The sequence below is a fragment of the Callionymus lyra genome, chromosome 5 (assembly GCF_982586985.1).
Source record: "Callionymus lyra chromosome 5, fCalLyr1.hap1.1, whole genome shotgun sequence".
Classification (NCBI taxonomy): Eukaryota; Metazoa; Chordata; class Actinopteri; order Syngnathiformes; family Callionymidae; genus Callionymus; species Callionymus lyra.
The window spans coordinates 20147323-20174752 of record NC_141822.1 but is presented as its reverse complement, the minus strand read 5'-3'; the positions used below and the strand labels follow the sequence as shown (position 1 = coordinate 20174752).

Sequence of the window (27430 nt, the reverse complement as noted above, 5' to 3'; positions counted from 1 at the left end):
TATGATAAAGCGATGTAGTTCATTTACAGCTTAAAGTGTAAACAAAAAATAAACCTGACGTCCATCGTTTATTTTCAGTGAGTTAAGTTATTTTATTAATTTTTTTTAACATATATATATTTTCTGTCCCTGACCAATGATTCGCTGCGATCCATTGACAACTAACTGGCTGCTGATCAGAGACACGTCACCAGCATCTTGCATGAGTCCACAAGTTCTCCAGCCCCGAATGATCGAGCCTGTGTGTCCGGAAGAGGCGTGGTCTGCGTCCGAGGAATCGCTGGGTGATTAAACTTGAGTGCTCCGTGTTTTTGTTTTTTTTTGTGTAGAGAGAGAGAGAGAGAGAGAGAGAGAGAGAGAGAGAAAAGCTTCTGCGTGGCTGAGACAGGAGGCGTGTTTTTTTTTCAGCACCGGAGCTGTCCACTTCTCTAAGACGAACTCTCCATCTTCGACTGTAAATATACTGACCGTGGGGATAATAAACAGCCGTGCCATCCATCTCTGCGAGTGTGCGCGCGCGCGTGTGTGCGCGTCCTCCGGCCACACACACACACACTTTCTTTTCGGGGCAAAAGTCTTGCCATGCTGGACGGACGGGATTGAGGCAGATAAAGTCCCAGCATCACCGCAGACGGTAAGGTTTTTTTAATTTTATTTTTAATATATATATATATATTGTGTAACAAGTTCATGGTTTAAACGGTCATTTTTTGTCATATCTTAAGAGAGAGAGAGTGGATGGATTTTCCAGGAAGTCTCGTTAAAGATAAATGAGAAGCATATTTAGGTCACATGGGTGTGTATGTGTCTTTCATCAAACTACAAGAATGTGGATTGGTTTTTAAAATGATGTCTTACACAAATTAAAGTAGAATGACCATTCAATTCCAACCAATTTTTCAAATGTTTTTTTTTTCTTCTTTTTTTAAACTAAGATAAACTACATGCTCAAACAAGGCTTTAACCTTGGAGAGAGTCCTGGTACTCTCCGTCTGTGACGGATCCCTGCGGCTCGGTTCCTGTTCTGTGCTTATTGTCAGACGGTCTCGGAGTGTTTGGTTGGCACAGCATTTCTGCCTGGCAGCTTGTGAATGCATCCAGTCTGACGATGCATTGAGATTTAGATTCCCTTCTCTCTGAGGGAAGGCAGCTGAAGGGCTGAATCAGAAAGCTCCATATGCATTTGGGCATGTTCAGCCTTGCAAGGATTGTGGCAAATGCAGGCAGAAATTGCAAATGTGATTCTGTTTCTGCAGATTTTCACAACCAATTACTATAAAAAGGGCAAATCCAAATTGTTCTTTTAAACATTGCATTTATTTTGTGTACATTTCACAAGCTCTTTCAAAGGGAAAACCAGTTCCAAGTTGTTGGATTTTTTTTCTTCTAAATAATATTGACAATATCCCTATGTGAAGAACATCTCCATATAAGTTGAAGTTAACATATTAATTTTAAAATAACAATTAAATGATAAGTGGCAGTTTGATATAAAACTATGCGTTTGATACTGTACTATTATGCTTTTGTTTTACCTTAAAGCAAAAGTTGCTCACATCAGAAATCCGGATTTGTTTTTGTTTTTTAACAAAGCCCCTGTTGGGCTAACATAGAACTCCTATTACAAAGACGCTGTTTCTCTGAGTACGAACACAAACAGACAGTTACTGACATCACTTAATCTTTTGCAAGAGACAATGTCTCAAGCACAAAGTTATTACTTTTGCATATCGTTATCACCCTTAAATAGATCTTTAGAAACTGTTACAACAATGCATGTTTTTAAACTGTTAAAGGAAATTGAAACAAATGTTTATACTTCCTTACTTATCAAGTATAATATACTACCTTGTAATACTTTGTATTTATTTATTTTGATGATTAAAATCTAAAGTAAAAATGTATATGATTAAATAAAGACGGCAAAACACAAGATATTTTTTTTTGTGTCTTTGATTAAGTAAATGTCTTCGAATCTTTTTCTTTTTTTTCACGAGGAAGAAATTGAGGTAGCCAGACAAAATAATAGTTGTACGCTAATCATCTTGATGTTCATTGGTTCAACTGATTCATCTCCATGTGTCCCAGTGCACGTACATCTGTGAGTCGACAACATTTGCTAATGATTCCACTCGGTGACTGTTGGAAGGCTCCGGGTGAACTCATTAGTGTAATTAGTTCCAGGTCTTTGCCTCTCTAGTCCGTGGGTGAGCTCCACGACTTAGAGGGGGGATTCATTCCCATGCTTCGTGATGCCCCATTCTGAATTCGACCCCTGTTAGTTGAACAGGGGGGGAAAAAAAAGGAAAAGAAAATGGGCAATGAAAAGGAAAGGAATGGTTGGGATTCTAATCAACACATGCCAGCGACATCACACGCCCACTGGAAGCTGTAAACAATGTAACATGACTTGTAAGGTCTTTGAGGGAAAACATCACGGAGGAGTTTGGTATTAAAAGTCTGGATTTTGATTCGCATGCCTTTGAATTATTGAAAGAGAAGAGCTACTCTTACATGTCATACTAACAGTAAGACAAAAAGAGTTAAAAAACCTTTACAAAATCTTTATAATATCTATATTTTCTGTTTTTTAAAGAGCGAAAAAACAAGTGCCTGACTAATGAAGCTTCATTTAAAGCAGCTCTGGGTAGTTTTGGGTACCTTAATATTTTTGTAGTAAAAAAACTTGTGACGACACATCAACTTAAAACTAGTTGAATGACTCATATACAGTGATTTGTTTTGTGTGATTTTTATTTACACTGTAAAAATTCTTCGGGATGGTGTGAACATGCTACATAGTGCGCTGGTTGTGGTGATGGGGGGGTTTTGCTTAAAACCGGGACATGACAACTTTTGCAACGTTTAGCGAGTGCTCATGGGAAACGTGGTCTCCTGTCGGGCTAAACACTACCACTTTAGTCCACTGGTGTCGCTCGACTTAAACTCGCATCAAGCTGCTTTGAGCAGTGTCATTATTTTCTTAGCCCACTAGATGGAATTTTGTTTCACCACAATTTAGGGCGCCACCTACTGAGGCCTAAAAGTCACAACACCCCATCAACCTAGCAAGAGTAAATTGATCAACCTTGTGCAAAAAACAAAGATTTCACACCTTTTCAATGACTATAAAATGAGAGATTGTGTGCAGTTCTTTATTCCTTTTACTTCTAAAGGAATGAAAATAAAAAAAGAAATGTATGTATGTAAGGTTGAGCCTCTGGAATCATTAATAAAGTTAATCCTGGAACAAATATTGATTGAAAAAACAAAAGTGCTGGCATTTCTCTTTTTCCACGCTGCAGGATAAAGAAGTCATTCAACTGCAACAATGATACATTCAGCACGTGCTGATTCTGGATAATATAACACATGAAATACTTTTGAGACGTCACTGATGAGGGGTTTCTTTCAACAGAGATAGTCTGTGGGAATAAAACCATATTCTCATAAAATTTTCAACACTTTTTATTTCAAAGTGTGTCATCATCAGTCCCATTTTGAATGATTTGGATCATCGCGAGGATATTCTCTTTCCTAAGTCAGGAGATATGAGATGAAATAAGCGTTGGGTAAGAGCACATCTGAAGCAGGTTTGAAGTCGCACTGGGAGTGGCGTGACCTTGACACTACGTCTGACTAAGAGTAGTACTTGGATCCTAGCGGTTAATGCCGACAACCTCACAGCAAGGAGAAGGTGATGGGTTCAAATCCCTCTCGAGACGATGGCTGATGTCTGTGGTGCGCAGCCCAGAGACGCCCGACCTGAAGATCAATTTGCAATCACACTTTTTCAAACCTTCTCTGTGACATCAAAACCTCGCCTTCATTTCAAAAGGCAAAACAACGTTGCAGTCGGAACCTTTCAACTGACAGTGATGGATGTGGGTGTGTATCAACATGCTTGTGTTTCAAAAGACAGGTAAGATCCGGGTAGACTACAAAAGAGATTTACAGCGCACCCACAGGGGGTTGGATGGGGCTGAAGGATCGGAAAGAGCACAGGGGGCTTACCGGCTTGTAAATTATCAATACTCTCGAAAGAATTCCGATGACGTGGGAAAGAAATGTTTTGAAGTCGAGATGGTTCGTTAAAGTCAGATAATTGAATAAGAATACGTTGACGTGGTTCAGCTTTAGCTTCTGATTAAAATAGGCACTCGTTTGCGGGCTTCTTTTTATATCTTGGGGTGTTTAAATGATTTAAAAGGGTCTGCAACGAAGAGATGAGGAGCGGCAGTAGTGACAGTTCAAGCTTGAGTGGCCTCCAGATATAGAAGGATTGGATGATTTGCTAGCCTCACCGGAGTCTTCTCTGTTCGTTGCTTTGGCCTTTATTGCAGGCAGCGATCTTGATCTCCGGGCTATCTGAGTTGACATTTAAGTGCGGAGTCAATGCAGAACAGGATAAATACATTTAAGATAGGATGGGATATGTTAGGAAATGGAACAGATGTTTGATTTCAGAAAACAAGGGCAACGAGGTTGGTCGGCTTTTAAAAAAGAGGCATTTTGTGCTCCGGTATCCCACTGAGGAAGGTCATCTTGAAAAAGTTATCCATAAAATATCAGGGGAGTGAGCTTATAGCTTAAAAGAATTGACTGAAAATAACTGTACAAACATTTACAAGTCAAGGTTGTGTAACATTTTTTCATTTATTTAAGACAGATTTTGATGATCTTCCACCTGTTTCATAAGACTTGAAGAGGCAAACAAAAGCCATGGTTTTAATCTTTCTTGGAAATTATATCTGACGGAAGCAAGAGAGAGAGTTTTGTGCGCATCTTTGGTTGCCCAGCCTTGCTATTGACTTACTACACACAGTAAAGACAGTGTTAAATAAAGTATATTATTATTAGAAGATTTTTTGGTGGGTGTACGTGTCCGCATAAAAAACAGATCTCATCATAGAAGTAATTCAAAGGAATCCGGCAACATGCATTAATTGTTTTTTTGCGATTTGTATTTTTTGTCTTCTTCTCAAATCAGGAAATATTACCTGGGTTTCCTTTTCCCAAGTAATTGTGAAAATATTCAAAAGATAGTGTTAAAAAAAAAGGATCTTTCTTTATTGAAATATATAGCAAAACTCTTTTTATGGAATGAAATGTCAGAGTGTCACGTGACGGTTTCACTCTGGAAAGCATGGCGTGATACAACATACCCCACCAAAACAAAACCGCCTTGTCACAGCTGTGTTATCATAAATAGGTAACTTTGACATGACTTATTAAAAAGTGGTTGGTATCCCAAATCAATTATTATTATACATTTAGAATTCTGTTTTATCTTTGGTTACTTTAAACCGTTTCTGCTACAATTATTCGGTCATTTATTCTGCTGTTGATCAATATTTCGACGGAGACCAGGAAGCAGGAAAGGGTTAATTATAAGCAACAGTTCCTGTTGGTGGCAGAGCTCTTCATCCATCATCCCCCAGGGAAGAGGCCAAGCCTGGCCAGGAACCTTATTTTAGTTTGTTTGCGATCTAGATTTTGAGATCATGCCTCATGAGTGCAGCTGTTAAAAATTGATTGAAAAAAGAGAGCTTCTTGTCGTCTCAACATGCCACGCGGAACAAAGTCGCTTGTGAGGTTGAACCATTGATAGAAAATATCTACCTGTTTTTGTCGGGGAAACAAAGAAAATATTTAAATTAATTTCCCAAAGTGTGTTTCTATTGATAAGGGCTGGATCCTCGTAACCCTTATAAATTATAAATCTCTTTCCACAAGACCTATTTTTGAAAATCAAAAGGTAGCAAAGGTTTCAGTAAAAATCTTTTTCAGTTTGATAAGAAATCTTTGCAAAAACACATTTTAATAGAAACTTTTCCTTTTCAAAGCAGTGAATGATGGGCCGCGAAGGTTACAGCTGTTACAGAGTGTCAGAAGAGATGGACATGATTAGTTTCTGAAGGTGCTGCAACCCTTCTTTATGGATAGAGTTGAGGGAGTGGCTCTCAGTTTTGTCCCTGGTCGTCCTTTCCATCACGTAATCCTTTTTCTTGCTGGCCTTCTACACAACCTAGTCCAGCCTCCTTCAGCGAGCCACAGCCTCCTGCCTTCAGATCATCGACATTTAGTATAATTTCTAACTACACTGCTTGACTGAGGGAGTCTTTTTTTAAACTTGAATCTTTGTTTGACTGGCCTGTCTCACCGTCAACTCCTCCAAGTACATGTTATTATTTATAGATGAACCCTTCATACAAAAATAGACTTCTAGACTCCATAAATAAACATTTCAACCTTCCCATTTCTCTTTGTAGCGACTACATCTCAGCACTGCTCAGTCGGGATGCAGGTGCGGAAAATCACAATAACAGACACACGAGGTTTGACAGATTCTACAGTAAGGATCTCAGAGTTTGCAAAGTGATATGACAGCCTCCTCATCGTCCGCAACATATCAAAGTGTGGCATTGACCTATTTGTGTCACAGGCAACTTCAACATTAGGGGATGAAATAAACATAAGGTCCCTATTTAAAATGCATGAGGTAACCTGCAAGTGACAAGGTCTTGTGAGTGCGCTCATTTCTCAGCTCCATGCTAATATTCCCCTTGCATTCATTGTTTATCACCCATCTAATTTCCTCCTACATGCTGGACTGCCGCTCGTCCCATTTGTCAAATTATGCAGGGAATTTAATAAAAGCTTTGTTAGCGTTTATCAATATTTTCCATCTCTTCGTTTCATCATCATCATCATTGTAATGTCTTTTATGGCTGAAGATTATTATGCTCCGTATTTGTCAGCGCAATTATTTTATTTGGACTCTGAAAAGTATATATTAAATATCACATAATTCCTATTTAAAGTTTTACATTTTCCAGCTTTCCAGCTATATTCCTCATTTTCTAATTTTAGTCCTAGACCCTCTGCTCTAGATCCTGTTGTACTTTAACTTTTCCCACTAGAAACGTCTTTTATATGTTAATGGAATACTTGACCTTATTTTCTGGAGCGAGGAGTAAAAAGAGTGTTTTCTCCCTGGGTGTCAATGAGGCGCTCAAACACTATTTTTCTCCACACATTGCCTTAACCCTTGTGTTATCTCAGGGCCAAGGTGACCTGAAGGCCTGAAAACAAAAGTGTTTGTGGTATCCCTTGTGTTGTCTCTGGGTTAACACGAGGATTAACGGTCTTGTTGAATTTTTTTTATAAATATGTTGATAATAGAAGATGATTATCTTGCTTTTCGGAGGTTAGTAAATGGTGTTATTGATTTTAAAAATGGTTAAAAGTTATGTTGAAATTGTTATTAAAAGCCGAAGATCATTAACAAAGTGTTTAATGAGGCTTTATCAGCAAAAATAAGCAAAGATACATTTATCATTTTCCTATTTTTTGTATTGACAGTGTCATATATAAAATAAATGTCTATTGGTTGTTTTTCTCTGCTACTGATATGCTAATGAAGCTTCATGAAAAAGTCTTTCTTTTTTATCAGAGCCCACTGGATGAAACTTTCTATTTTTTCTGTTAAATTTTTTAAACAGAGGGTGACACCTACTGATCTCTAAAAAATATGACCCTGCTATATAAAGCTACACCATTCCATAACTAATTATGGCTACTTCTAAAAAAAACATCAGCTAAAGTTTCTCAATGTTGTTGCTTTTTATTCCATCTACCTACAGTTCCATTAAAATGCATTCTATTTCTTCCTTTAATGTTTTTTTCTGCATAAAGCAAACAATTGTGCAGTAGTCAGCTCGCAGCTTTCAAACAATCTTTTTTTTCTAAAAACAATACCTTTTTACCTTCATGTTTTATGTGTCTTATAGTGTATTACAAAATTTCCTACAAAATGATTTGTTCCCTTCTATTTCTTGATAAAAGAGATTGAGGTCTATGTGGTGAACACAGAACTAACCAAAGTGTGTTTAATGACTGATGCCATGGAGCCTCTATGCTGCGTGATAAAGTTTAAAATGTATTAGAAAAGTATGAAAAATAAAATCAATGAGGTCACTTAACAAAATACACCACACAGAACTAACTGAAAACAGAACCATCATAGAAGACAAGAGGGAAAGTAAGACACCACGGACTGGAACTAAGATGCTTCTGTACTATCTGAAGCAACATTCAGGTACAAGGAGACAAGTGACCAAATGAAAGCAAACACAAACACAAATCATGATACTTATGTAAGCTTCCTGTTGGTTGATAAAGCTTCCATATATTGACCCACTTCTGTTTGGATAGTATAACCGAGACTTCACAACAGTAATATTCTAATGACCTAGAATGGATGTGTTCTCATGCTCATAATCATTATGTTTTCAAGAATTTGACAGATCAAGGTCACATTACGAGACGCCCTTGAGAAACACTATTTGTGACCATTATACCATAAATTGAGATTAACATAGCTTTTCCATCCTCGGTGTTCTCAATGAACACAAACGAATACTTTCATACTCTGTATTCACACTGAATCTTCTGCAAATAACTTTTTGTTTTGGCTGAGTTGACCCTTTGATATCCACTCAGAGTTGTGTGTGCTGTGTGCAATGTTTTAATCTGTGATGATTTAGAATGCTTCCAACCATTGATGCATGCCATGAATATAAAACATAAACTCTGCAGCTTTAACCTCCAACTGTTCCAGGGATACAACCTTTTACATCAGTACTTTCTTCTGGATAGAGTCCAAAGCAAAATATAGCCTTGTTTACGTGTGGGTCATACAAATGAGTGTTGTGTCCAATGCAGTCCGTAAATGAGAAGTTCAGAGCTGGCAGACGGAGACCATGAGACCTCAGCAAGCCATTAGAGAAGCCAGGGAGAAAAAAAAATAGTCAGGAAGACTCCGATTTCACTCCTTAGGAAAGACGATAGAATTTCACGCACTTCCAAGGAGCGAGGATGGATGGTTTTGTGTTTCACTGTAAAGACACTTATTAGACCTTGTATAGGTCCTGTGATGTACCTTTCAAGGACAGTTATTATAAAGATGAATTCTTATGTTAAGAATATGAAAGGAATAAGATTCCATTGTCGTTCCTTTTACGCTGGCGTCCGTCTTTTTCTTATTAACTTCATTTGCCTTTTAATAATATGAGGTACGTCGATCCTCAATCAAAGCACAAGTGGCCTCAGCAAAAATTGATTACGATAAAAAAATAATAAAAACAAAGAGATGTACACAAATACTGTTTGAGTTTTCTCGTCAACTTAAAACCATGAAAAGTTTTAACCTTCCATGAACAGCTACTACTGTTCACACAAATGAAAAACATCATTGATGATAAAATGAAAGTTAATGGCTGGAATTTAAATTTTGCTGAGAAGGAAAAAAAAAGAAAAAGTAATACATTCCCTTAAGTACGTTCCCATCATTGACTGAAATGGAAATGTAGGAGATTACACTTCATATTAGCCACGCTAGTTTAAGTCCTGCATTAAACTATAATATTTTCCCGTCGTGACAGAATGTGGCTCCTACCGTTTCCATTTCTATCCTCTCCGCTGATGCTTTTTGGAGTTTGTTGGCAGGTTTTAATGTCAGAAAACAGATTGTGTCTCCATGAAAGCATTACATTCAAATACTGCACAGCACTGAATTTACAGTGGGGACTTGTGAGAACAGAGCGAGGCCAAATATACCCAGAGGATGATGCATGTTTGGAGGCGACAACTTGTTTGGAGAGAAATATAAACTCACCAAAGGCAACTTGATCATATATTATATCTTGAGCACCTAAAGATACAGCATATCAGTTGTTTTTATTTTCTTTTTGAAATATTGGAAATGGAAAGCAGATCATGTACAAGACAACTTTCAGGCACGTCTATTTATTTCAATGAATTATACACCAGACAGTCAGCACAAAAGTTAGTCACTTAAAATGTCATAAAATAAGTACAAGAACCACGGATAGAAGTGAAGCTTGTAAGAAGCAAGGTACCCAAAAGAGTGTCGAGACAGTGCATACCTCTGCTAAGGAGATAATTTCAATTGGCTTTTTTAAAACCTAGGTACATAAACGTCCTTATTTCTGGGAATCAAACCTGCACTGCTAGTGTGATTGGGCTGTGTTGTAACCCTAAGACCACCGGAGGGTCAGTAGTAATGGGTTGATGTAGCTTCATAAAGCAGTGTCATTATTTTCAGAGCCCACTAGATGTCACTTCTTTCTCTAGTATCATTCTCACCGAACAGCTATTCTACTGAGACCTCACAGCCATTTAAACTGAGGGGCGCCACCTACTGAGCTCCTAATATATGACACTTCTTCATGAAGCTTCATCAGACCACCACTAACATCAGGTAAGTGTCATTAGAGTTTTAAAAGCTCAGAAAATGTAACCATTATTTTATTGTTTAAAATAAAGAAAATAATAATTACAAAACACTTTACTAGACCAAAAATAAGTTGATAAAGATCAGGGCAGGGTGTTTTTACCACTCTTCTTAATCAGTAAACATCTAGGAATTCTAAAATCTTTGCCCTACGTTGCATGATAAATCAAAATATGAACTATCATGTGTCAAATTCAACCACAGAAGTTGCCAAAATATTTTTTAACAATGTATTTGGGGGGCAGAACAAAGTAAATAATATTAACCAAAATGTCTGTAACAGGAAGTGTGAATATTGTCTTTTCCTTTTTGGAGGATCAATTTATCTTTATCATCTTCATATTTTTAATCAATTCCTAAACAAATGTTCTTCCTTTGAAGACAGTTTTAACTCTGATGTATTTTTATATTTGTATAACTGTAGCTATGAATAATCTCTGTTCCCGATCTTATATTAAACAGGGCTGGTCAGTTCAGCGATTACTACATTATGTACGTATTAACTAAGTATTAATCTAAAGACACTAATGGTTCTTCGTCCAGCTACAATGCAGGCCAACACAATGGTATCAGACTTAAAGGAGACTCAGTTGCAGATCCTGGACATGCTCATAGGAATTCATCTATTGACTTGCCTTAAAAGAAAACAATAGATTCCAACAGAGAAACTGGAGTTCTTGGTCTCTTTGATTTGACTGCTGCCATCTGCCAATTAATAAATGAAAACGATTAATTAATTTAGCTAATTTATCAAGCTTTATTTTGTCACCAATAATTCCAGGTTTGGTTTATTGTAACTTTCCCCTGCAGAGTATCATGAACAAGCGTTTGTTTTTCTTTCCCTCCATCTGTCCGCAGCCATGGGAGTGCTCATGTCAAAGAAGCAGCAGGTGGAGAAGGTGCAGAAATGCACCGCTGTGGTCTCAGCCTTCCAGTCAGGGGTCAAGGAACGAACCGCTATAGCCAAACTGTCAGAAGGAGATGCAGCTGAGAGCGAGGTTTCTGCCAAAACATCGACCAGCCCCGAGGAAAAGAAAACAGAGGAAGGAGGGAAGGAGGAAACGGAGGGCAACGCCGCGCCGTCAACCTCTCAACAGGTCTCTGGGGGGACCAGGGACAGTTGCAAGGTGAACCAGGAGGCCTGGTCCAGGTTACGGGACGGAAAAGGAGTGGAGCCCGAAGACCTGGACAAGACCCATCAGCTGACGCCGCCTGCTTTCGTGCGACCCAAAAGGGAAGCAGACGATGATCAGCCTGTCGCGGTGGACCTCGGGAAAAAGGAACAGGTAAATGCATTAAAGACACTGTATTCTTTCTCCATAGCAACAGTAGACAGTAGCAACATTTTTCATCTGTAAGACTCTCAATGTGAGTTTAGATCTGTACTTGATTATAACACAGTGTCTCAGGAGCAAGTTTAACAGCCATTAGTTTACACTCTCGCTGTGAACCGATGTGAGAGGACGTCTAACAGGGAGCGTCCTGTGGTCAGATTGCTTTGGCCCTCTGGGGAAGACGACTGGAATTCAGGATGAAAGACAATAAATGTTCACAGCAGGTCTGCACAGACAAACACCGCATGAGGACGAGCCACTCAGAGCTTCTAATGAGATAAACAGAGAGCGGGTATCAGAGCCGTTTGTGACTCAACCCCGCAACCATAACTCTTGTGTTTTACAACACACCAATGGCGCGTCGAGAAATCATGATTTAACTCCTTCCACGCGCGGCACAGAAAAATCCTGAGAAAAAAAAAGGGACCAAACATCCTAATGGGTAAATGAGTGGAATAGATCGTGTTTATTCACTAAAACGATTACATAAACGGTTCCCACATCTAATTATGTTTTAAGAGGGCTTCAGTGTTAAAACATTGCGAGGGGGAAACAGAAAGGCACCTGCTGTGAGAGTGCCAAATGACTCATGTCCACTCCAGCTCATTATTAGTGCCGGATTTCTTGTGTGTATCCTCGTGATAAGACATGACTGTGACAAGGTCTCATCTGTGCTCAGTGGCCGTCGCTGTAGCTGAAATGAAGATAAGAGACAGAACAAGTCCATAACAAGAAACGACAATTGTTTTTTTTTGTGCTTCTATCCAGCTGAGCGTCATCCTGGCTCGACTGTAGGAAACAATCTGGACTGGAAATAGAAGCGATTGAAGATAATGACAGCCGCTTCAAATAAATAGTGTATTTTCTGTTGTAGAAACACATTTTTGTCAAATACATATATCATTCTTAAACATTTGTGATCTGACCTATTCAAGTCATTTTACGTGGCCCACTGGTTGGCGGTCTTAAACCCAATGTAGATTAAAGTCCATGTTCATATAGTGACCTATAAAGATGTCAGTCTTTAAAATAAGATAAGGGACATAGATGATGGATTTCTACCAAAAGAGTGAAACTAATGTTAAATCAAAGGGATTTGTTTTTGAGGAGAGGATAAAGATGCTCAGATGTACTTTAGATTATTTGAGCCTCAAAAAATGAAAATGCAATATCACAACCATACTGTCTGTTAACCCTTTTTTTGTCTCAGGGTCAAGGTGACCTGAAAACAAATTGTTTTATTCCTTGTGTTATCTCTGTCTTCTTCTGATTCAACACAAAATTGAGAAGGTCTTCGCCGAGAGACAAAGATAGATCCATCGTAATGTTGAAATATACTGTAATGTTTAAGTGAACTGATTCCCGGAAAGGTTTTATATTATTAAGACTTCTATATTATATATTGTAAGTAATTACAGGCAAAGTAAGTGGTCTAAAAATGGAATGTATAATAACTAATACATAAGATTGAAAATATAGTTTCTGGCTCAAGCCTGTGTCAGAAGTCAAACTGCAATTGTGTAGCTCTGTCGTTGCACTGTTACCAGATGCTGCATGTAGGTTGTTTTTTTTGTTTTTAAAAAAGCTCAGTTGTCCCCAAGTTGTTCAAAAATACAAACTAAAAATATAATGTCCCTCTAATATTGAAGTCTTGGCATGAGGAATTGTTCAGGAAAAATGTCAACAAGTCTGTTTTTTAAGCCAGTTTGCAGTGGAAGTTATCATTCTCTCAGTTCTTTGCAAAATTTAGTCTTGTTTAACAATTGTATATGTTGCGTCTTCAATACAAGATGGACGTTAAAGACTAGAAATTCCATACTGGTATCCATACATGGATGATTTTAATTGTCTTTTTGGACGAAGACAAAGATCAAGACAACTGAGTTCAAGTCTCTACATTAAAATCGACAACATTTTTTAACCTATAACTCTAAAAATGAACGGATTACTCTGAATATATTCATACACTTGAAAACATGAACTATTTCTTTAATAAATGAATAAAATAAAACATTAACCAATGAGACAGCAGGTGGCAGGAGCGATATTCTTGAGTTCAGCAGTGGCTCATTCTACAGGATACCTATAGTTAATTAGAAAACCACTGAAATTAACTAATGATTTTTCTGTACCACCTTAAGCACAACCGCCTTGAGAGTAAATTAAATATATGGTTCAACTTTAAAATGGATACTGCCACCTGGTGGTAGGAGGTCTTCATCTTCCCACAAAATCAACAGCTACTGTCGGAAATCGCTGTAATGTTCAATGTGGACTTTAAATTAATATATAGTGTTCTTTCAAGCCAGACATTTTAAATAAAATATAGTGCTGGACCCAATGTAATAAAACAGCTGCCTGGACCAATGTGGATGTCATACCTTGTTACCCAGCGTCATATTCTACCAAATTAAGATCAACACTCTGACACCTTGTCCGTTTTTGTGTTGCTTCTTTCACCCCACAGCCAGCAAGTGACGAGATGTGTGACGTGTGTGAGGTGTGGACAGCCGATGACCTTTTCCCCTGCAGGATCTGCACTCGCGTCTTTCACGACGGCTGCTTGAGAGAGCTGGGCTACTTGAGAGCGGAAGCTCTGCAGGAGATGAGAGATACGGCGCACACTGTCACCGGCTGGAGCTGCTACTATTGTGTGAGTAATTATGGCTGACACACATCTCTGCGTACATCTGTAATTAAAGGAGCGTTCGGAGAAGCAGAGAAATCCATGTATGGATCAAACCTTCCAACATAATGTGGCAAACTTGCACATGATAGTTAGTATACCTCAGATAAAATGACGACCATTGTGACGGATGTATTTTTAGGCCGACAGACAACAGGATCAATTGACTTTCAAGGTTTTTTCCTGCAAGAACAGAAGACATTCTGTCCACAGTCACCATGGATACCTTTATCTAGGACATTTCAGGAGGGGTTTGTGTCGGTCCAATTGACAACATACCAACGATTATTCTTCACTTGTGATGTCGTGTCAACTCAGGAAAAAACACTTTTCATCACTTTGTGCACAAGATTATTTTTAATCCTTTAATCCCTTTGATGTCAGCTTTTGATTAGAAGTTTGTGGACGGGTGGTTTTTAGTTTATTAGTGGAGCACAAACATAAGAACATTCAGGTGTATTTAAGGTTTAGGAAAGGGTTTTTAAATTAGTATCAAAGATGAAGCATATTTTTTAGTTCAGGCTGGTGGATAACTTGCGGTTGAGTTGGTTCACTGCGTTGGCGTTTCTCATTCATTAAAATTGTTTTCTTTGTTTAATGGATTAATGTGTTTTGTCACTTTTTAATTAACACAGATGTTTTTATAAAATATTATAATAATAATAATAATAATAAAATAATAATAATAATAAAATAATAATAATAAAATAATAATAATAAAATAATAATAATAAAATAATAATTAATAATATAGTATAATAGTAAATACATATAATAATGTAATATATAATAAACAACATCAACTTTATGGCCGAATTTGTCTATTCTCTTTATTCATAGGAACTTGTTACATCATCTTAGTAATATGATCAAAGCTATACAAATTATAAGATTTAATAATAATGATGATTTTAATTTCTCCATCCATGCCTTCATTCGAATACACACTTTCTTATTTACTTACAATTTGTTTGAAGCCTGCAGAATTGAATCCCACAGAATGCCAATTACCCACTATGTTTGAGACCCCCTGCTCTTGTTAGATACATCTTGTTTAAGCCAAGTTTTAAAGATTAGCTGATATTTTGGCAGAAGAGATGTGTGAGTTTGTGGCTAATGGTGGCCAAGGCAAGGGTATATCCTAATGGTGAGTGAAGCAGTATCAAAATAAGAACCCATTAGATGGCGCTCTCTGCTCTGTTACATGTTGCTTTGAATACAAACTCTATTGAAACCTCAAACATTTTTTTCAAATTTGGGGCACCACCTACTGAAAACAATGACACTGCCTCATGAAGCTCCATCAGAGCATCACTACAAGTGGGAAATCTCGGATGTTAAAAAAAAAATCATGTTCACAGCAAGAATTGTTTAAGATTACTTTGGTTCTATCTGTGTTGTGTTGTATGTTCTCCACCAAGTGAGTGGGTTTACTAATGGCACTCTGCTTTTACTCCCACGGTCAGAAAACATAAAGACGTGGTGATTATAAAACGTCTGTAGGCGTGATTTTATGTGTATAAATGGCTATAAATGGCTGTATATGTCTTTTGATGGACAAAAATGTCATGATTATTACAACTACAGCACTTAAAATAGCTTAATGTTATTCAAACTAACTTTGATCTGGAAGAAATCACTTTTCTGTTTTGTCTTTCGTTCGTAGAACAAATGTTCGGCATCTCACTTGAGTTCGCAGCCAGAGCCAAAAGCGACATCTCTCATGATCGCCGTGCTCCTAGAGGAACAACTCTGTCTGTACAACTTCCAGCCTGCTGCGTTTTAAGAGTCCTTATTTCCTGAAGAGCCCTCCAGTGTGAAGGGCTTGTGCTGGATTGCTGTGGAGAACTTGATGAGAATTCAAATAACTTGCCAAACTTTGTGCCTTTCACACATTCTGGGAAGGGAAATTGAAAGATCCTTTTCAGTCTGCCAGGCCCATTCAGTGCATGAGAAGAAGGAGATAGAAAATGTTTTATTTAAATTGTGTCCTACAGACACCAGGAATTTCTTTCTGGAGACAGTCAGCTGTTACAAATCCTCCATTTCTGTTGCATCTGACATTTAATTTCACACAGGCACCAAAGACTGCTGCTGGCAGGAGGGGGGGTTGGGGAGTTTCTTGAAAATGGATTTACAACGAGCTCTCAAAACAGACACCAGGGTCTCAATGACAGCCAATAAACACATGTTTATTTTCAGCTACACACCAATTCCGTAAATATTTTCATATGTGAACGACCTACAAAAGCCTCAAAAGACATTCTGCTAGGTTATGAAGGCAGAAAGCAGCATCTATTTGTGATGGCATTTCATGGGTAAAAAAAGACCATTATTTAAATGTAAACATAAATATTATAAACCACTTATATTTGCCTCATGATGAAATAACTGGTAATGGATTATTCAAGAGACATTCACACTATGTTAAATACAGAAAAGTTCCAAACTATTCTTTCCTAATTAATAATATGCTTTTTTATTAATACGAGTCACTCCATTAAACACAAAATGCATGCCTTTTTTTTAAACATATATATATTTTCCTTTCAGAACAATGTTCACAATTTGATAACGATGATATTGTTTATACAAAGACAAGAGTCATGGGTTAATTTCACCTCAAAATGACTGCAGTCAGGATTTTTTTTTAACCCATCACACCATTCGTGGTCAAAAATGATTCAATAAACATTTTATTTGACAAATAATTAAATAAAATGAAAAAAAAACAGTTTTTTCATCTCTCATGTGTTACAGTTGAGCATTAACAAAACATATAGAAGCTACAAGTATCTAGGATATAATTTTTTGGGTTTTTAAAGATCAAGCATGTTTTTGACATGAGTGAAATAAATCCGAACGTGTTATTAAGATTTAAACGAATTAACTTGCTGTGAAATTGTTGCTGTTTTTGTTAAAAATGTCCACGTGTCCTTACAACATGTGACCAGGTAAAGCTAGACAGAGAGCAAACCAATAAAAAAATGTAAAAAAAGATTTGACGCGGTTTAACTGAAAGGTACAAGTGTACAAGTGGTTTTAAGTTTATTAGTGGAGCACAGACATTCAGGTTTGGGTTCATTTTGAAAGTTATTTTTAAAATATATCCCATCCTAATCTGGGATAGAAGCAAAATATATGTACAGTATACGCTCGTATGCGTGTTTGGTGTGGAAATTGAATGTAGCAAGCTTATGCAAAGGTTAACTTCAATTGATGTTTAAATTAAATACATCTGTAACCTCAAACTAATGGACATATAAATTACAAAATCAAACGATCCCTGTGGTTTAAACATTAAGAGCACATAAAGTCTCATTTATTGATGTGTCATTATCATCCTCAGATTTTTTTACACTGTGATGCTAACCTGAATTTACAAAGAGAGTTTATCTCACTTTTACCCACAACATATCATTTGCACTATGAACCTAATTAAATGTTTTAACTTAATTACTTGATGAAGAATGTATGCATTTCAGGCCTGAGAGATTTTATCTATAATGACTGTTACACTGCTAGTGTTTGTGTCGTTGACTGCTGCTGTAGTAGAAAAAAACTTTTATTGAAGTTGTTATATCATCCTGTATGTTATATAGAAAAGTGTTCCTTAGTATTTTAATCTTTGTATATGATTAAAATCACAGACATCCATTCCAATGCTTGTTATTTACCATATTTGAATTTCTATAACCCTGAAATAAGATGATTGATGGTATGATGATATCTCACTAGAGGATTATGGTTGGCCTTTCCGTTCAAATTTAAAAGAGATATCTTGCCACATAAATCAAGATTCCTGACATATATTTATATCACTGTTACATGTGTCATTCAAACTAGCCTTATCGTACATTAGGTGAATAAAGAAATCGAGTTTGTCCTTCACTGTCACTCAGCTTTGTCACCTATAAATTCAAACTTTAATTAAGATTAATGAGGACGGGGTGACCCAGACTGTGCACTCCAGTAAATATCGGCAGAGCAGATGTGAGTGTCTTATTCTGCTCCATTGTCCTGGTCACACATCCTTGAATTCAAAAGTAGAAGAGTGGAACTTTATTGAATGAATACTATTTATCAAGCTTCATAAAAAGTCTGAAGGACTCTGGTAGATGTTTTTGTAGGACAATAAGTGGAATAGAATACAATGTATCACAAAGATGGGCTCAGAGTGAACTGCAAAATAATAGAGATAATAGAGATAAAGACAATACATCCTGATATCAGTTTTTGTTGTAAGTTGATACTAGAAAGTGTTTTGCTTGTTCAGCAGCTAAACACTGAGAATGTTGTTACATAATAGATTGGTTTTACCAACAGCCCTAAGGGGGATCAAGCAAAAGAAAATGGGTGGACAGGTGCATTTTATATAATAACTGTAGTTAAATAATCACCAATGACTGGGATTTCGACAGTGAAAAATTGTTAGGCATCCAAAGTTTGTGCTGAAGTTTTTTCTTTTACGACCACAGCTTAGTTGAGATTGATACACTGCAGAGACTGCAGAAGCAGTAATTCCAAAGCTTTACTCACTAACAATGTCAACAACAAAACCGCAACAGAGTTTAATGTCTCAAAAACTTCACACAAAAAATAAAGTTCTTGCATGATACCTTTCACGTTAAAAGGCATCCTAACCCTAACCCTAACCCTAACCCTTCACTCATGCATTTCAAAAGGTTGTGATATATATCCTTCCTAAATTAGAAATGATTGTGGGCTGATGATTCTTCATGTATAATGTTATATTATTTTATTGCGCACTAGACCACTCTGCTCTTTGATCTTTAAACAGTTGTTCTTTGGAACTTATGTCATGTTTAAACTGAGGGCAAGTCTTGGTACACGAGGCAACAAGTAATTGGCTCTTCTTTTTTTTTGTTCTCCTGGTGAAGAGTTAAGTTATTTTAAGAAATTGTAGAAATTGCCTAACCCTAACCCTAACCCTAACCCTAACCCTAACTATAACCCTTAACCTTACCCTAACCCTAGCCCTAAGCCTTACTCTTACCATAACTCTAAGTAGGACAGCAATCCAGGGCAGACCCAGGATAACTGGGGATTTTTTATCTCTCTATACAACTGAAGGAGATTTCTGTGGAGAATGAAGTGGCTTTAATAAAAAAAATGTGCCTTCTATACCTCATATGTGATTGTATTTCTTATATTGAATGCTCTGATATAAGACATTATTGAATAAAACTCATTTTATTTGACTTTTTCTGTAAGCTAACCCTGAATAAATTTACACTTTACAAACCTTAACTTCTAAGACCTGGAATACAGCCCTCATTTGTACAATCATATGTTGAAAATAAAAGTGTTTCTTCCAGAGAGCTGACAACGCATGCTTATTTCCTGCACATCCATTAAATCAAATGTGCCTCTACGTGGTTAATCTGACGTGACGATTAGTCAGCAGGACGAAACTAAGCAACTGATTCAATTAGCTAAGTAAAAGAAAGATCTGGTTGAAGGATTCAGGACTGAACCTATTGAGACTGTGCAGACGAGGTCCAGGACACGCAGGAAATTACACATTGAGTGATTACTTAGACATAATTACTCCACAAAATATGAGGCAGAATTCTCAACTTAGAACTGAGGAGATGGCTACACTTGGAGAACATCACACTAAAATAATATTAAAGACTTTACTTTTCTTTACAAGATGATTAATGAGTGAATTTGTCAATTTTCTCTTCTTTTCAGGACAATTTGAATCTTCTGCTTACAGAAGAGGAAATGTACAGTCTCATGGAGACATTTAAACAGTGCAAGATCATCCCAGGTAAGTTTTATCACCAAGAATTATAATTGCATCCCAAAATGGAAACTTATGGGTTTAAAAGATAATTGGATCTCTACTTCCACCATCTGCACCCAATGGAAAGAGCTTCTCTCTAAAGAGCTTGTCTGTGTATATTATCCTCAAGTTAAATGAATATTGTTCATGGAAACAACAGAAACTTATATCGCTGGGATAAATTATTAAAAACTCTTTAAAAGGAAACGTTTAATATCCCTTTCATTTCAGCTCAATTTATTCTCTCCGTGTTCTCTTTAAAGTTAATTATATTCCCAAAGATATTTGATTTGTTTTACCCCACGGTGCAAATATGAGGAAAAGAAAGATATAAAGGTTTATTAACATTTTTCAAGCAGCTTTGCCTGCTGGGGGTTTTCTTGTGCCTTCGCCGATTAAATGTCTATAATGTTTTTTCTCCGTCTAGAGTCGTGCCTGGTGTCAGACGAGCTGCTGCAGTATCATCACTTTGTGTCAAAGCAGCAGTTTGACCAGGACCTGACGGACGAGCAGGAGGAGGAAATTCTGGCCCAGTTCGCGGCTTTAGACCCGGAGAAGAAGGGCCAGATCGAGTGGACAGACTTTCTTTATTTTGAGTCGTTGGCTGTGCTGAAGAAGTTCCGCACGGAGGTAATGGACGACGCCGACTTAATCTTTGCTCAATTATCTTGAAAATTGTTCTCCGTTTTGTCAAGCAGCCCTTTCCGTTTAATGAGAAAATAGCTTATTTCTGTCCTCTTTCCAAGAACTCGCTGGTACGGCTGCTGACTGCTAAAGAGAGGGACAATGCTCGGTCAGTGTTCCAGGGACTGGACCTGGATAAAGACGGCGTCATCTTGAGAGCAGAATGTCGCCAGGCCCAACCGTCCTGGTTCAACAAGCTTAGCAAAGATTCACAATCATGCAACGTGAGGTGAGACCTGTCCATGGATCTATATGCAATCAATCTAAACTTTATATATACTGTATATACAAACCAAAAAAACGTTGAAACAAATGTAAAAACTTGTGAAACTGCTGAAACATTATACATTTGTTTGATAAGTAAATTTGTTTCACAATGTTATACATTAGTTTCAGGTTAAGTACAGTATTTATTTGAATAATTAAAGTTTGTAAATTTGTTTCAATAGTTTCTTCAATATATAGTTTTTTTGTTTCCAATAGTTTGTGAATGTGTTTCATGAATTTCCAAATGTGTTGCATGAGATTTTAAATTTCTTTCTGATTCAAGACTATAAATTAGTTTGTCACTTCCCAGCCACTGTAATTTTATTTTTATTTTATTTTTGTCTTCTTCCCCAAAAACATTTCGCTCCCCCGTTCATTTCGCATCCACTCATTTCCCTGCCGATCATTTAAAAAAATTATACAAACATTTTTGTTTTGATCAAATAATACCCGAAGAGAAAGGATAGTTTTTATATAGTTTTTAAATTAAAGTGTTTGCCTTATTGACCACATACAGTAGGAGCTTGGAGCTTGACGTTTTGTTATATATATATATATACATGTATATATTTTTTAAGTAGGCTTTAATGGGATATGGACTTTAAATTTAAATTGTTATCACAGTCATTTCAGTAAGATAATGTTTCCACATTTTGCTTTGAAGAGTCAGTATCAGAGTGAAGAATCAGAATTGGATAATTCTCCACACATAATGCAATGGAGTGTAACTCAAGATTTAGGTTCAACTACCATCATAAATATTAACCAATATCCGTCTTTTTCAAGTCAATCTGGGTCCTTTCTGTGCAAACGTTTGCATGTTATCCTTCAGTGAATGTTTCTTTACCATCCACCCCAGTTTCCTCTCCCAGTCTCAATTCCTACAGTGGTTATTGGTGTTTCCCGCGAGGATCTGGGATGATCCCCCGCAATCATGTTAAGGGATTAAACCGCGACATTACGACTAGTTAACATGCTCTCGTTTTTTTTTTTTTTAATAGAATGCAGGCTTATGTATATATAATCAGCCTAAATGATTTAGTTATTATTGTACACCAGATAGTAACACGTTTAGAATACAGAAATTAAAAATTAATTGTATATATATGTGCAATATTCTTTTATGTCTTAAAAAGCATTCCAACCCAGGGATTAGTTGATATTTTCATTTCAAATTCCAAATGTACTTTTTCAGATTTTTCTTTTTTAAAAGACAAAAATAGGAGCTCATCGCTGTTCATGAGTGTGATTGTCTGCTTCATCATTTCATCTCTCTCATTCATTCTACATGCCACACCCCTCACAGACTCATGGGGTTCTGCTCTCCTCTGAATTGTGGGTGAGTGTTTTTTTTTTTTTTCTCCCTCCATCCTGCTTGCTTCTTCCATTCCGCTCACCCTTTCAACATGTGGGCCACTTTATCAAGGAACAGCAATCAGCTAGTCGTGACTGTGAATGAGGTCTGATGAAAAGAGTCTGACGTGTGCGCGATCGATCGACTGATGTGTAGTCAGAGAGAAAATCCAGGATTCTAATTTGAAAGGTTTCCTAAAGAGAAGCTTCATCTGGAGAGGCATGTTTGTTGCACAGGCTGGATGTGTCTGTGTGTCTTTCTCACATCGTTCTGTCACTCAGCTCAGCTCACGTCAATCACTCGACACACTTGCATCTTAAACTTAGAGTTTATACCTCAATAAAATATAAATAAACTGGATTTTTGGGTTTACAATTTTAGTTAAGCTTGTGATCAACAAGTGACTCTTGCAGTTGCAGGAAGTAGTGTTTTTATTTTTGCATCATTTATTTCCCTTTAGGCTCCTATCAATACACTGTGTCCCTAAAATGTTTGAATCCATTTAAGATTTCCTTATCAGTGACTACATGAAGAAATTACATTTTTATAGCGTTTTACGTTTTAGACATGTTTCTTTTATTTGACACATTTTTAATGAAAAAACGTAATTTCTTAATTTTGGGGAAATTCCCCTTTTAAATGATAAAATAAATGAATAAATACATAACTCTAGAAATGTAAATAAACCTGTGAAAAATATAAAAATGTAAGAAAATGTATAAATTACTTCTGATTTTTCGTCAAAAGAAAGGTGCTAATTCTGTGCATATCTAGATGTATTAATTCCTACATTTTAACTTCTATTTATTTTTATGTTTAATTATGTATTTATTTCATTAGTTAAACAAGTATTTATACATTTATTTAGAATACATTTATTTATGTCGGCATTTGGATACATATAAAAACATTTAATTATACATTTAATTTATTTTATTTATTTATTTATTTATAATCATAGTGATGAAGCTTCACGAAGCAGTTTCCTATTTTGTAAAGGTTGTTTTCAGTTTCAAAAGAAAAGCTGTTCATAAAAATAGGTTATAGAGTAGAGTGCCATTTTGTTGACACTGCTTATGAGGCTTCATCAGCTCATAATAATTACAATTTAAAAAAACATCTTTGTTATAATAAACAACATGTCTATTCCTTAAAGCAGAAAGATCCCATTTTTATGAAGTTTTTGGGACTCCGTTTGTTTAATTCTCATTTGGATTTAGTATTTAAATAAAGTCATTTAAAGTGATTTCAGTGTAATTATATTCTAGACCAAAATGTTCAACAGCTTCCTTTCATTTAAAAAAAATAATTTCCGTTAAAGGACAAAAAACTGTGATGTGACATTATCAAGCAGGGCAAAGATCAGGAAAGGTAAGAGGAGTTTTCAAAAAAACAGACCTAAAAAAAAACCCTGAGGGAAATGAACAATGGAACAAACTCATAATTGCTCATTTGGATGAATATTCGTCCCTTTCTTTTGTCTACAGCATTAGTCATGTCGGACCGATTTGTGAGAGCAGTCCGGTCAGCTGCAGCAGTGAACGCAGCAAAAATGACGACAACAGGTCAGTAATGTAAATCAATTTTATATATATATATATATTGTCTTTCTCACTTATTACTGCTCGTGAATATTCCCAGTTTTCCTAGGGAAGTGGGTCAACATGCAAAGGTTTGTCTAAGGCAATGATTATGGCTGATCTGTTTAATTCTACTTGTACTCTCAGGATCAGTCTTCGCAGAAAATCTTTGGTAACAAGGTTTCCTGTGTGTGTGACGATCGAAAATGTTGATGGAAGATTACAGAGTGCATTATTTTTGAGAAAATGGTGAAAAACACATGAGTTTAAAACCAAAAATAGATTTATTGTATTATTGTATTATACCCTTGTTTATATATCTTTTTTTTTTAAATAGATGATTTACACCCATCAATACTAACCACCAATTCACATGTCCTGGTTAAGAATGAATCTGTGCTATAAACAAAACCTCTACATCACGATGTATGGAAACAAATGTGTTTGTGGTATCCCTTGTGTTGTCTCTGGGTCAACCTCCACCACTGCACATGTATTTCTGGAAGCCAGGGAGGCCGTTTTTGACCCAGAGACAACCCAAGGGTTTAATGATTATATCAAGATCATGGTGGAATTATGTCTTTTTTTTGGATAAAGTTGATTAGTGATGGGTTGATGAAGCTTCATGAAGCAGTTTCATTATTTTCCAGAGCCAACTAGATGTACCTTAGACTCCTGATCTCCAAAAATTAAGGATACTGTATCATGAAGCTTCAGTAGTGCCATCGCTACTATTTGGGAAGATGCATCACTCCTTGGAATTTCCTGCAGGAATTTTGTAAACACAAGACAAGGAATTTATCGTGGTGTAGTAGAAAAAGACAAACAATCACAAAGGCTGCCATTTGGGCGTCAAAACCAAAACGATACTGCCACCTGCTGTCCCATAACCATTTATTTAGCAATAATTCATCTTTTGCTTTTAACAGTTAATCAATTTACTGTGTTAAAACCGTTTTTTTTATACATCTTGAAATCTTGTGAATGGTTGAATAAATTCAACAAACTTGCATTTGGGTCAAAAAAAGAATGATCTACATTCATGTATTCAGTTCATTTATAATCTTACATTTATTTTCCTTTCCAACAGGCCCACCACCTGGGCAGACTTCTTGAAGGAAAGTGCCATCTATATCCTTGCGGCACGTACCAACAGCTCCGCCATGCACATCCGTCTTCCCCTATAGGACCGTGGAGCGACCCTAACGGAGCAGAGGGCGAGAGGGTGTGTAAGAGCTATGGCCGACGGATGACGACAACAGGAAGTCGACAGGAAGCCGAGAACGTGAAGACGCACACGACACGTGCCGATCAAGCCATTGAAAACAGATAATCTCCTCCGTGTCTCCTGACGACGACGACTGACGGAAAGAAAGTGACCGACATAGAAATTGCCCCAAAATCTGAATGTGAAGCATAAAAAAAAAAAAATCCAGTTTTCAGAGTTTTGAGTGAAAAAGATCATTTAAACGCGCCGGCTACATGTGGACATATCCGTGTTAAACGTTCTTCTGGGGGTCCATTAAAACCCATGAGAACTTGTGATACTATAGGACTGTGTTTGTTTGCCATTTTGCTCGCTACTGGTTCATTACTGCTATTGTTTGACGAGTGGAAGCCCTTCTGTGAAATCGACCGCACTGCTGCCAAACACTTCACTATCCTATGTGCATTTATTAGACGATATCCAGCCACACTACACATTATTATCTTGCATCATGAAGCTGTATTTATTCCTGTACTCCCCGGGTGTATCCTTCGTTGTTCCGTTTTGGGTCTGAATTTCTCTGTGAAAAAGTACGACTGACGCCGGATGAACCGTGACCCCGATGATAGACGTGTATATATCATTATATATTAAATTGCTCCTCGTATGCTCGGACGTGACCAGCCGCCTTCTTTCCGGCTCTTATTATTTGCACCTTATCGTGTTAGACGAGTGGCTTATGACGGTGGAACTTTAATGAGTTTGAAATTTTGAAGACGCGACGGAAGAAGATTTAATTCATTATTAAAGATTGTTCGACAGTTAATTGCACAAAAATACTGACTATAGAATCACTGAAGACATACTTAAACCACTAGAGCAACTGTAGTGAATATGTCATGTACTGAAGGCTTTATAACAGGTCCACCTGCTAAACTATCAATGTGACATGAAACGTGATCAACTGAGGGATTTGTCACTTTGCTAAAATAAATGCATGGCATTGACTCTCCTTCGTTTGTCTGATGTTTTTATTGATCCAGCCATCCATCCATCCATCCATCCATCCATCCATCCATCCATCCATCCATCCATCCATCCATCCATCCATCCATCCATCCATCCATCCATCCATCCATCCATCCATCCATCCATCCATCCATCCATCCATCCATCCGTCCATCCATCCATCTGTCCATCCATCCATCCATCCATCCGTCCATCCATCCATCCATCCATCCATCCATCCATCCATCCATCCATCCATCCATCCATCCATCCATCCATCCATCCATCCATCCATCCATCCATCCATCCATCCATCCATCCATCCATCCATCCATCCATCCATCTTTCTTATACATCCATCAATTCCCCCAACCCACCAAACTCCCTACCTAGGGATCCAGCCAACTACCTACCTACACATCCATCCATCCATCCATCCATCCATCCATCCATCCATCCATCCATCCATCCATCCATCCATCCATCCATCCATCCATCCATCCATCCATCCATCCATCCATCCATCCATCCATCCATCCATCCATCCATCCATCCATCCATCCATCCATCCATCCATCCATCCGTACATCCATCCATCCATCCATCCGTCCATCCATCCATCCATCCATCCATCCATCCATCCATCCATCCATCCATCCATCCATCCATCCATCCATCCATCCATCCATCCATCCATCCATCCATCCATCCATACATCCATACATCTATACCTACCTACATTCTTACCTACCCATCCATCCATCCATCCATCCATCCATCCATCCATCCATCCATCCATCCATCCATCCATCCATCCATCCATCCATCCATCCATCCATCCATCCATCCATCCATCCATCCATCCATCCATCCATCCATCCATCCATCCATCCATCCATCCATCCATCCATCCATCCTATACCTACCTACCTTCTTACCTACACATTCATCCATTGAACCATTCTCAAACTCAAAGGAATCCAGAACATGTTGCAGGGACTACGTCTAGATATTTTCCCTGAAGAGCTGGAAGAGGTTGAAGCTAAAAGAAATCTGGTCCGTGCACAGGTTTGTATTTCACGCCAACGGTGTGTATTATTGTCTGAAGTTTTAACTGCAAAGAAATCAATTTTTGGGTCATCTGTACTATCTGGTCGAGCGGGCATTGAGGTTAGTTGGC

The 27430-nt window shown here is 37.4% G+C and overlaps 1 protein-coding gene and 1 long non-coding RNA gene across 3 annotated transcripts in view; both read left to right on the top strand.

The window, feature by feature from the left end:
* Positions 1 to 27430, top strand: part of LOC148079696 (uncharacterized) — a 251374-nt gene that overhangs the window by 65582 nt on the left and 158362 nt on the right. The window lies entirely within an intron of this gene.
* Positions 267 to 26254, top strand: phf24 (PHD finger protein 24). Of its 2 annotated transcripts, XM_087791361.1 has the most exons (9): positions 267 to 634; positions 11177 to 11604; positions 14120 to 14305; positions 20057 to 20135; positions 20578 to 20780; positions 20897 to 21063; positions 22408 to 22440; positions 23943 to 24020; positions 25126 to 26254. In XM_087791361.1, the coding sequence occupies exons 2-9, from the start codon at positions 11179 to 11181 to the stop codon at positions 25220 to 25222; spliced, it is 1269 nt and encodes a 422-aa protein (XP_087647487.1). In that variant the 5' UTR covers positions 267 to 634; positions 11177 to 11178; the 3' UTR covers positions 25223 to 26254. The 2 variants fall into 2 exon arrangements, with proteins under 2 accessions (XP_087647487.1, XP_087647486.1); XM_087791360.1 differs by lacking the exon at positions 22408 to 22440 and having other exon boundaries at positions 269 to 634.

Coding starts and splice junctions, on each gene's coding strand:
- phf24 (XM_087791361.1), top strand. CDS start 11,179: ATGGGAGTGCTCATGTCAAAGAAGCAGCAGGTGGAGAAGGTGCAGAAA. Junction 11,605..14,119: donor ACCTCGGGAAAAAGGAACAG/GTAAATGCATTA, acceptor TTCACCCCACAG/CCAGCAAGTGACGAGATGTG. Junction 20,136..20,577: donor ACAGTGCAAGATCATCCCAG/GTAAGTTTTATC, acceptor TTCTCCGTCTAG/AGTCGTGCCTGGTGTCAGAC.